Source organism: Cyclopterus lumpus, chromosome 8 (assembly GCF_009769545.1).
Source record: "Cyclopterus lumpus isolate fCycLum1 chromosome 8, fCycLum1.pri, whole genome shotgun sequence".
Taxonomy (NCBI): Eukaryota; Metazoa; Chordata; class Actinopteri; order Perciformes; family Cyclopteridae; genus Cyclopterus; species Cyclopterus lumpus.
The window spans coordinates 13,407,796-13,420,113 of NC_046973.1; the positions used below are offsets into that span (position 1 = coordinate 13,407,796).

A 12,318-nucleotide genomic window follows, 5' to 3' on the forward strand; every position below is an offset into this window, starting at 1 on the left:
TTTGTGTTGACCGCGTTGTTTGCTATTATTTAGATATTGAACGAGTCGGCCAGCTGCCAGTGTTTTAATGTCCCGGGACACATCCGGGGACAACTTTTGGACTTCAAACCGGTGGATTGGGAACATCTTATTTACTTGCGAGGGGGATGGGGCGATTAGTTTTCTTTCTCTAGAAAAACTGAATATTTCTTTTGACAAAAAGTCAAATGGTTGTTTGGATAAAAGTCATTGTAAGAAACAAATTGCTTTATAGTATAATTATAATAATAATAATAATAATAATACATCGAATTTATATAGCGCTTTTCAAAACACACAAAGACGCTTTACATAAGGCATAGACATACAAAACTAAACTAAATAGAAAGACAAAGAGCAAACAAATTTCAGGTAAAAAAAAAAGAAGAAAACTTGAGAAGTTCTCAGGAATGAGTCATATAGTGGAGAGTGCAGGGGTTAGCAGGTGAAGGCGAGTTTGAAGAAGTTTATTATGGGAATTAACTCATAGTATTATGAGAGAAAGGGCACATCATTGTTATTATTATTATTATTATTATTTATTTGTAATATTATCATTACTTTTCTCTTAATTATTACTCACAATCTGTCATTGCGTGTTCCTGATAGCAGAGTACTTTCCCCCTGGCAAACCCTGAGACCTTTAGTGATAGTAAAGGTAACTAACTACCAGCAGTGTACATTATTGGTGTAATTTAAGGTAATCTATACATCCCCCATTTAAGAGCTGATATATCATGACTTTTATAGTACGTGCTCAAAATCACAGATTATCCCCACCCTTCCATTCCCAGGTCTTGACCTCTATTGACCCCTGAGAAACATTCATGCGGGTCTCCTAAAGCCCTGGCCACGCCCCTGTGTATGTATAGCGGGGAGGTGGGCTCGCTTTCGGGGAATGAAACTTATGTAACGTCTCCATCCATGTGGACGCGCCACCCCGAAAGGGTTAAACTCGCATAGTGAATCCATCCCCACAGATAGGCTCCGCCTCCCAATTGTTGGGGCTGGTTGCCTCAGAAATCACACCACTCCGGACCCCGCCCTCCACCCCAGCCCCCACCCCAACCCCCACCCCATTCCCGAGGCCCCCGCTCGGCCCCGCCCACCGCTGGACCACATTGAAATGGGTCTGAAGTTGTTGTCAAACAGAACAGTGTTGCAGATCCTCCCTCACCCTCCAGCGGGAGCATCTCTGATTATTAATAATAATAATAATAACCAACCAGCAGCCGCACCGGTGACAGAGAGTCAGTAGCGCCCAGCAGAGAGCGCCCAGCCGGCGTCCAGTGGACACGCGTCTTCCAGTGAAACATGGCACGGTGTCACGCGCTACTGTTGTTGTTTCTCCTCTGCTCTCTTGTGCAGACAAGTAAGTTCACCTTTTAGCATGAGCATTTCTAGATGTATTATTTTGTTGGGGACTTGGCATCCGCCTGAAACATGTGTAAAAAAATAAATAATAATAATTAAAAAAAAAAAATTATATATATATATATGTATTCTGCGCTCCATCTTTATGTTTGATAGATGTATAAAGGTTATAAATAAGGTTTTGGAGCATGTATTCAGCCCGTGTGTGTTTAAATTTCGCACTCCTCTGAAAGCCCCGGATGCAAGGTGATTGGTGGTGGTGGGGGGAGGGCGCAATTATTCACAGAATGTAGGTCAAATCTCTCCTAACGATGAATTTTTCATACCTCGGCCTAGTAGTTTTACATCATTTAAAATCATCTATCCATAAGTCATCATGCTTCTTTTAATTTTATGTCTTCCAGTTATTTTTTTTCATCCACGCCAGCTTTTGAATGGAGCTTTTTGTTGTTGTTCCGTTTCATTCAGTGGCGCTCAACTCGCAGCAGGTTGCGCAGCCAATGAGGTTCGAGCAGTGTGAATATCACTGTGTGTGAAGATGTCAAGCGGGGTTTCTGAAAAGCCGGTTCTTAGAAGCTGTGACCATTATAATGTGGGAAGTGGCGCCACTTGCATTGTAATCTGTTTTTAAAAAAGAAGGAAAAAAAGGCATCATGATAACAGGGAACTGTTTTGTTTTTTTGACCAGCATTATTCTTTTCACATGATGCAATATCCAGCGTGTTTGCAGAAGGCTCTCTCTCCCTCATCGCGTTTCACCTGATAAAGAATGGGAAGCCCTCCAACTCATCCTCCACTGCAAACATTGTCTTCAGCAGCATTCTTCGACTTTTGGTTACACACACCGACGTGAAGTCACCGTCAGACCGGTTCTGTGTGTGTGTGTGTGTGTGTGCGTGTTGGTTCTGGGAAAATGGTGAGACATGTTGGAACTGGTTGGTTGTCACCCATCCGCCATAACAAAAACACACCAGTCACGTACAGAGCTGAAACGTGTCCTGTTGGGAAATAGGCTGGCCTCACACACTTTTTTTTTTTGGACAGAGGGACTTTATTTGAGGAAATAAAGTCAATCCATAACGCTGCCATTTCGTCTAAGGTTGTCTCCCAAGGACTGACCACTGAGCCCTTGAAGTAAACAACCACCCTGAACTTGGGTTTGGGTTACGTGTAACTTTCGGGGATATGGGAGCCAGCGTTCAGGGAAAAGGAGCTCAGTTAAACCCTTCCAGTGTTTTACAGTGTTTTACCCACAAGGATCTCCCTGTGATGAGACCAGGTTTGTCAACATGAAACCGATGATATCTTTATGGCAAGCCCTTTTACATGGAGCCATAAAGAAATGAATGGCTTTAAATCCAGTAGTAGATTTACTATTATTGTAGTAGCCGCTATAATATGACCGTCCGCAGTCATTTGGAGTCATAAAAGAAATACTACAACATTTCCTCAAGCTGCACGAGAAGTAATAAAACCTCTCCTTGTTTAAATAAAGCATCAACCAGGACCCACGACACCAGACATTTGACTTCTCCAGGAAGCTGTTATGATTTACTATGCTGTCAGCCATTCATGATTTATGATTTGTCTTTTCCCACATCCAATCTGACAGGGCACTAACTTATGTAAATGTAAATACTTACACATCAATATTTAAGTAATAACATTTCCATAAATTAGTGCTCTGTCAGATTGGATATGTTCAAACTAAATAGAAAATATTCCACCGACTGTATGATGGCTGCTAAATGCCTAGCTGCTGCTACTACACCTCCCTCTGCCCCATTTCAGAAACAGTTGGCCATATGGGAGTTTGGAGCCCCTCCCCAGGGGCCAGAGGGCTGGAATGGACCCTAGTGCCTTTTCCGTGAAGTGCTGTCTCTCCGATGTACAGTCTAATTGCTCCTTCTGGTTCAGTGGCTTCATTCCATTCCATAAAAGATGGGGGGTTGGGAGGGCGATCAAACTCACTCCAAAGGAGGCGTTTTCTTACCAGCAGACTGGAAGATGAGATTTCTGTTGTGTGTCATGGACTTGCCATATAAGCAGTACCCTGATAAAGGCTTACGAACCGAGAGTGTCCCGGTTTGACTCGCAGTTTAACCATTCATCTGCCCTCGCCGAACAAGTACCAACAGGCACCCGGGTGCGTGTGCGTGTGCGTCAGTGTGTCAGTGTGTCAGTGTGTCATGCCAGAGTATATACCTCCCAGCGCTTTTGTCCTCTGGCATCAAGTTTATCACCGTATCACTTTTCATCTAGCGCCATCGTTAGGTCAAAGCCAAATGTGTCCGATACTTTGATTTATGACCAAATACCCGATCGTCTCTAGACTTCTCACAAGAGTATCGCAAATCAAGGTTTGCCAACTGGAAATTACCCAAAAACCTAAACTCAAATCTAATGACATTCAACTCTTTAGTCTTGTTAATAGCGCTCTGCTTGAGTATTATTCCATTTGATTTCATTTTTTTTTTGACGTCTTTGTTTATGGAGAGTCTTCCGGTCTTGGCCCTCGATAGACGATAACTAAAACAATGGCCCTTTTAGCTGAGCTGTGTGTTCATCTCTGTCTGTCGTAGATGCATGGACAACATGTGGACCCGAGCAGTTCCAGTGTGGCAACGGGAAGTGCATCACGGTCAGATGGGTGTGTGACGGCACAGACGACTGCGGAGACGGCACCGATGAACTTCCCGCTACCTGCAGTGAGTATGGCGACGCAAGGGTGGATATGCGACTGCCTTGCGTACCTGTCAGTCCCTCAGTGTGTAGATTGCGTAGTCCTCAGTTAACGTTTTCCGTGTATGTCACTTCCAGTGGCCAAAACCTGTCGGCCGACAGAGTTCAGCTGCGCGGATCGCCTGAACCAGTGCGTACCGAGCACCTGGCGCTGTGATGGAAAAGCTGACTGTGAGAATGGCGCTGATGAGGAGCGCTGTGGTAAGCCGAGTTAACAGCGGGCTGTCTTTCTGCTTCCTTAATTACATGTGATTTATCTCCTTCCAATCATTGTATGTCCCCTTCCTTCCTCCCATTACATTACATTACATTACATGTCATTTAGCTGATGCTTTTATCCAAAGCGACTTACAATAAGTTCATTAAACCATGAGTCCAAACTTAGAACAACAAGAATCAAGCAAGTACAATTTCTTCAATAACGTTAAACTACAGAGTACTATCCGTAAGTGCCATTTAAGTGCTACCAAAGTGATAAACAACAAAGTGCTATTGGTAAGGGACATTTAAGTGCTACTAGAGTGCTACTACGGCTCTACCTTCCCTATTCAAGGTATAGTCGAAAAAGATGTGTTTTTAGTTTGCGACGGAAGATGTAGAGACTTTCTGCTGTCCTGATGTCAATGGGAAGCTCGTTCCACCAATGAGGAGCCAGCGCAGCAAACAGTCGTGATTTTGTTGAGTGTTTAGCTCGAAGTGACGGAGCTACAAGCCGTTTGACAGAAGCCGAGCGAAGTCCCCTGCTCTAAAGTGATCAAAAATGTCTTCTCTCTCAGTGCCGAAGCGGTGCACGAACGTGGAGTTCAGCTGCGGGAATGGCCAGTGCGTGTCGTCCGCCTTCTTGTGCGATGACGAGGCAGACTGCGACGACGGCAGTGACGAGGCCTCCTGCCCGCCCATCACCTGCAGCGGCGCTTCCTTCCAGTGCAACCACGGCGTTTGCGTACCCCGCTTGTGGGCCTGCGACGGCGATGCCGACTGCTCCGACGGCTCCGACGAGTGGCCCCAGAACTGCGGCACGACGGCGCACAACTCCGCTCCCGCTCATCAGTGCTCATCACTGGAGTTCCGCTGCGGCAGCGGGGAGTGCATCCACAGCAGCTGGAAGTGCGACGGGGGAGCCGACTGCCTCGATCAGTCAGACGAAGCCGCCTGTGGTAAGCGTTGCGGATTTGTCTGCTCCTCCTTGTTTCTTTCCGAATGGTCGCCTCTTTTGCTCACATGTCAACCTTTTGCTCCCCAGCTCATTCCACCTGCCGCCCCGATGAGTTTGAATGCGGCGATGGCACTTGCATCCATGGCAGCCGCCAGTGCAACCATCAGTACGACTGCCGTGACATGAGTGACGAAACGGGCTGCGTCAACGGTACCGATCTCCTCCCTCACCCCTTCTGATCCTGGCTAAACCTCTGGTCTGTGTGGTCTGTATAACTGAATCTTTTTTTCCACAGCGACCCACTGCGAGGGCCCGAGCAGGTTCAAGTGCCGCAGTGGGGAGTGCATAAGCATGGAGAAGGTGTGTAACAGTCAGCGTGATTGCAGGGATTGGTCAGATGAGCCTCTTAGGGATTGTGGTGAGTACAGAGGCCTCTCCTCCATAACCGTCTGGTTAATTACTACTTTTATGTATTTAATTAGGGTGTCTGCAGCCTCAGAAATGTTCTTCTTGTTTCTCCCCTGCAGGCTCCAACGAGTGCCTGTACAACAACGGTGGCTGCTCTCATATTTGCAATGACCTGAAGATCGGCTATGAGTGCCTGTGTCCCTCTGGGTATCTTCTGCTGGAGAAAACGCACTGTGAAGGTAACACCCTGCCAAACTAACAAGAAATAGCCACTGTTGTATTGTTTATTTTCTCTTTCTCATTTGATACACTTCGGTTAGATGAACAAAGGATGTTGCAATCCGGTTACTCTGACGCAACCATGATCAAGAGGGATCCCGTAATTCTTATGGACACGATGACTCACCATCTTGTTCTGTTACACTGTCATGTGTGTGTTGTTTCATTATTATTTCTTCTTCTTCTTGGAATCCAGATATCGACGAGTGCGCCAACCCGGACACCTGCAGTCAGATCTGCGTTAACCAGATCGGCAGTTATAAATGCCAGTGCGAGGAGGGTTACCAAGTCGACCCGGCAACCAAAGCCTGCAAGGCCATTGGTGAATATGAGTTCTCAGTGTTCTTTCAACAGTGTTTGTTGCATGAATATGTAACACTTAGATGTTTCAAGATGGTGAATAGCCTTACGTACATGAATACAATCAATTGAACTCCCTCATATGTTCCGAGTGTGGATTGGTCTCCACTGTAGCAGAATGCTATCAATGAAACTTTAGCTATTGTGCATCATTTTTCAAAAGACGGTAAACTATTTATGGACCCGGTTTTTGAAAGCATTATCTTAGCTTTAGGCCTCAGAGTGGGCGTTTCCCACTGCAGCGGCTGCAGCCTAGCTCTTGGCTTCCATGGGGCTCTACTAACTGAAGCATGTCTCAGATCTGTAGAGCCTACCGAACGATTAAACAAGATGGATCCCTTGAGAGTGTTAGCTATCATCTGTTAGTAGTTGAAGACATTCCCATGAGTTTACTACAAAATAAATCACCTGCCCACTCCTGATTTTGTAGGTACAATAGCCTACCTTTTCTTTACCAACCGCCATGAAGTCAGAAAGATGACTTTGGACAAAAGTGAGTACACCAGAGTAATCCCCCGTCTGAAGAACGTTGTGGCTCTCGACATGAACATGGCCGCCAACGAAATCTACTGGTCGGACATCTCCCAGAAGAAGATCTACAGGTGAGCGAGAATGACACCGGAATGAAAGTGGCCTTCCTGTGTCCTCGACCCCGGCTTGACACTAGCTCTTCGCTGTCATTCCAGAGTGCCGGCGAACTCGGCCGAAGACCCCGCTCATCACCGTGTGGTGATCGGCAGCGACATTGAGGCTCCGGAGGGCATCGCTTTCGACTGGATCCACAGAAACCTGTACTGGACCGACAGCATTCGCAGGACCATCTCCGTGGTAGCTGCCGACAGCGGCCGCCGCAAGACTCTCTTCCACCGAGACTTATCCAAACCTCGCGCGATTGTGCTCGACCCCTACAGCAAGTAAGTCTCCAATAGCACTCGTATAGTGCAGTAATGCCTAAATCCTTCCTTGACTCTCTTTTTCCATGCCGTGAACAGACTAAATGTGTGTATTTATGGTCTGCATTTTGGTTTAATTTGCAACATATGTCTATGTCCTCCCAGCTTCATATACTGGACTGACTGGGGGAATCCCGCTAAGATTGAGAAGGCGGGTCTTAACGGAGGAGACCGTACCGCTTTGGTCACTGACAACATTGAGTGGCCTAATGGAATTACCCTTGGTAAACCCTCTGGTTGCAAGTTGTTGTGTTTAACTATTCACATGGATGCCAGTGGTCTGACTGGTTGATCTCTCCCCCCCACCCACTGCCTGCTGCTTCCTCCCCCAGACCTGTTGAACCAGCGGCTCTACTGGGTGGACTCTAAGCTGCACACCCTCTCCAGTATCGACTCGCAGGGCGGTGGTCGACGCACCCTCATCATCGACGAACACAAGCTGGCTCACCCGCTGAGCCTCACTGTGTTTGAGGTAGGGTCACACACAGACCAGACCCAGAGCCTAGTGTTCCTCACCACTACCACTGCTCATAGTCTATTAAAATGTTTGTTTCATTTCTTCTAGGAGAGAGTGTTCTGGACAGACGTCAGTAACAATGCCATCTTCAGTGCAAACAGGCTGACGGGTGATGACATCACACCTGTGGCAGAGCACCTATCGTCCCCGGATGACATTATTCTCTACCATAATCTCAAACAACCCGCTGGTAAGAGACACCACTGTCACACACTGTTCAGATATGTGTTCACATATCAGATCATTATTGAACTTGTTATTGAATATTGGCAGAGTCATTTGCTGCCAATGGGATGGAGGTTCCTCCCTGACCACAGCTGCGTAACTTTAGTGTCTAACACCTGTAGTAATGTTTATTATTCATTCACTAATATTTTTAATTAGATTGCTTTATTATTTCTGTCACCAAGACCAGAACACACAAGTATTACATGCTTAGGCCCCTCTAACCCACAAGTGCCCAGGCCTCAGAAAATTGCTCTATGTGTGTGAATGTTAGTTACTGCTGATGTGCAGGTGGAACCTTAGCCCCTGCCATCATTGTATAAATGGGTGAATAATGTCATGTAGTGTTAAAGCCCTTTGAGTGGTCGGAAGAATATAAAAGCGCTTTACAAGTACAGGCCCATTTACTGGGAAACAATATTGTTTAAAAAAAAGAAAAGATTATATAGGCTATTATTGCAGTGGGTTGGTTGGGAAACAGTGCTCTAATCCTACCATCCTAATAATGCTCACTACAGACTGTAATAATAAATATCAGAGAACAAATCAGTGACTTTAAAGGAATAGTTGAAAGGTTTGTGAAATAGGCTTATTCTCCAAAATGTCTAACTATTGCTTTAGTTTGATAAGGGCTTGTAAAGCGCTTCAATTAAAGTCAAATGTCATCTTCTTTTCCATTGCAGGGAGGGATTGGTGCCATGTATCCGGGTGTGAATTCTTGTGCCTGGCAGCCCCTCAAGTGGGCACGCATCCCCCGAAGTACACCTGTGTCTGTCCAGATAGCATGATGCTAGCCAGGGATATGAGGACATGTGTACCTGGTATGTAACGACAAACATTGAGAAGAAAAGGACAAAATATTAATCTCCGTCATTTTAAATTAAACATTTTCATTAGTTCAAGCGCTCCTATTTCTGACTCTCACTCCTCCTCCTCTGTTTTTGTTCCCCAGCTGTGCCAACACCTGCAGCTCCCGTGCAGCCTCAAATGCCAGATACCGTCCCTCCTCCTCAGCCACCAAGGCCATCCAGCATCACACCTAAGTCCCAGATCCGCACCACTACTAAACCCCAGGTCCGCACCACCACTAAGCCCCAGGTCCGCACCACCACTAAGCCCCAGGTCCGCACCACCACTAAGCCCCAGGTCCGCATCACCACAGTGCCCATCGTAATCACCAGCACTGCGGCCGGACCAGTGCCACGCAGCACCATGCCTCCTGTACGAACCACCACAGATGAACCACGGCCGTCGAACCCTAAAATACCCAAGACTACAACAGGGGCTCCAGTCACCTCTCCAGGCAAGTACCATAATGCTGTTTTAAACCTTTTTTAGATCATTTAGGTTGAATTGTGTGGACGGTTTACATTACGGTTGACCATTTTACAGAGTTGGTTTTGTTTGAGTGCATTGTCCTCATACAAAGTGTCCAGTGCAAGTCAGCTCTGTGTATCATTAACTCCTCTTCTGGTGTTTACTTTTCCCTCAGATTTCCGTCATGGATTTGCTGCAGCTATACCCAACACCGCCTCCCCCAACCTGATCGCTCTCTATATTGCATTACCTCTGGGTGAGTTGCTTTTTGGCAGCTGCTGCAAAGGCGGCTTCCTCACAGTTACATACGAACAGCGCCGAGCATCGTGTCTCACCTCTCTCCCTCCATTTGCCTCCTGTAGCGATCGTTTGCCTGGTGGCTGTTGGTGGCGTGCTGCTGTGGAGGAACTACAGGCTGAAGAACACCAACACCATTCACTTCGACAACCCCGTCTATCAGAAAACCACCGAGGACCAAGTGCACATTTGGAGGAGCAACAGCACGGACGGTTACTCCTACCCAAAAGTGAGACTCATCTCAAAGTCTACAGTTCAGACTGTTTGCATTTAGTACATTTTGTTGTAATAAGCACAGACAGGCTACGGCATTGTGGTACGTCTGACATCCTCTTTATTTGCTGTCCTTTCAGAGGCAAGTTGTGAGCTTGGATGAAGATGCAGACAATCCAGCCTTCACAGAAAACTGAAAAATGTCAGTGGAAAGAAGAGCCTCAATGATAAGCTACCTTGGATGCCCTTTTTGTATTATTTCTTTACCTCACACAGCACAAAGATACAGAGCCAGGATCAGAACCACTATACCCTCACGGACAGCAAGCGCTCTGCAGTGGAAAGAAAAGCGGGTGAAACCCACTTCTTTCAGGTTGCACATGTTTTTGCACATGTTTTTCCTGTTATGGTTGACAATCCATTCCTCACCAAATCATACGATGATGGATTCCTCAATCTAATTTGTTTACCTGTTATCCCAAGTGTGACTCTGATGATACAACTACAGAACTGTGCCACTGCCATATAATGTCTTGTTTTTCACGCATCAGTTAAAAAAAGAAAAGAAAAAAAGGGGCCGAGCTAAAGAAAACAGTTTTTTTTTTTCCTTTCATAGAACATTGTCAATGCTTGTTTAGCTTTTTTTGGCTACTCTAAAGTCTGTATGGTCAATATAGAGCTACCAGAGGCAGATGCTTAGCTTAGATGAGCTCAGCTTAGATGAGCTCAGCATGGGGGAAACAGCTAGCCATGTGAGAATGTGTAGTTTTTACAATTTTTTTTTGACGAGGTGTTTTTTTTTGTACAGAATAAATAAATGAGATATAACGTGTTTATTAAGAATCTTTAGAGATCCTGGTTGGCAGATTGTATAACTTTTGGTCAGAGCTAGGTTCTCCTTGCTTCCAGTTGTTATGCTAAGCCACGCTAACTAGCTGTCAGGCTAGCTGTTTCCCTCTTTTTCCAGTCTTTATGCTAAGCTAAACCAAGCTCAACTAATCTAAGCTAAGAGTTTGGAATCAATCTTTCCATTGAACTGTCTGCAGAGAAGGCAAATATATTTCCAGTTTAACCAGCGTGACCTCGATACGTCTCAATCATTTTGACTTGAACACCAGTCTTTGCCTCTGTAGTGGAGCAAAAACATCACCCAAAGTGACCTAAATACAATGCTTCTTTGTTAACTGCAAAGAATGCACACTGTCAGTGACTTGATGTACACTGCGCTCTGTGATAGCCTTGAGATTTCACATACCGCCATGTGGTCACAAAACAACGTTCCTCATTAGCAGAGTTCCTTCGAGAACTTTTTCAGCTCCATTCTTTAATTTGTGATCATATCTGAGTGTTGGAAGGCCATCTTTAAATGTTCAACCCCCTATGCTCCTCTAGACCAAAAGGATTTAATGCAACCACGTGTGAACAGTGGGGCCATGTCTAAGGCCATCCAGCCTTAGACATGGCCCCACTGGCACACTTACATCCTCCCTCAGGACCACAACTTGAACTTGCCTCCAGCATTCCTGACAAAAGAAAGACATGTGCCCGATCATGGTTTTCAAAATACACAGTTCGACAGCTTTTTTAACCCCTTTATTGTATCGCTGACAAATGTGTGCCTTTTTAATGACAAATTATGTTCACATGTTCATGTTGGTGCTATTGAACTCAGTGGATATGTATCAACTCACCATCTGTTTACAGTGCATTAATGGAGGGATGTGTAAGTGTTACATCCAGGTGAGGTTACACCCAGAAAAGACGTTATGCGATGTGGCTTATGACCGTTGTGAGGCTTTTCGGTAGTGAAACTGTATATAATGTAATTTTACAGTAACCGCCTCACAGTGCAGATTAAGTGTGTAAATATAGTGTTCATACGTGTAAATATTTGTTGTGTTTTTTTAATGTTTTAAACTGTTGTAAACTTTAAACATGTTCTGTACATAAATAAATGCTTCTATTTATTTTAGAATCACGCCTGGCTGGGTTCAGTTTTTGAAGACTCATTGCTGAATTTACTTAAATGCATAACTTAACAGTCACAGTTAACAGTTGAGTTAGCTATTACAACTTGATATTGATTACTTTTAGCTAACTAATACAACTTTATATTAACTACTTTTAGCTATTACAGCTTTATATTGATTACTTTTAGCTAACTATTACAACTATATATTGATTACTTTTACCTAACTAAAACAACTATATTGATTACCTATAGCTAACTAATACACCTTTTACATTAATTACTTTTAGCTAACTATTTCAACTGTATGTACAGAGTAAGAACCTTTTTCTATCCATTTCAGTTCAGGGGATCTCATCTGGAAGTGAAAACTACAAGAGACATGGTTCTGATTTATTTGTCAACTGTTCAGTTTTTTTATTTTATTTTTTATTTGTTCAATTGTTTTTTAAACCATGTGCGGCTGAAATGCTGCTCATGGTATGTGGCA

The 12,318-nt window shown here is 44.8% G+C and overlaps 1 protein-coding gene across 1 annotated transcript; it reads left to right on the forward strand.

The window, feature by feature from the left end:
* The first annotated feature begins 1,132 nt into the window (after positions 1-1,132).
* ldlra (low density lipoprotein receptor a) lies at positions 1,133-11,794 on the forward strand. Its single transcript, XM_034539817.1, has 18 exons — positions 1,133-1,390; positions 3,975-4,100; positions 4,213-4,335; positions 4,911-5,291; positions 5,378-5,500; positions 5,586-5,708; positions 5,818-5,937; positions 6,174-6,299; positions 6,768-6,939; positions 7,024-7,251; positions 7,396-7,514; positions 7,623-7,762; positions 7,856-7,997; positions 8,716-8,853; positions 8,985-9,335; positions 9,525-9,605; positions 9,712-9,875; positions 10,000-11,794. Exons 1-18 carry the CDS (start codon positions 1,333-1,335, stop codon positions 10,054-10,056), a joined length of 2,772 nt encoding a protein of 923 aa, XP_034395708.1. The 5' UTR covers positions 1,133-1,332; the 3' UTR covers positions 10,057-11,794.
* The last annotated feature ends 524 nt before the right edge of the window (positions 11,795-12,318 follow it).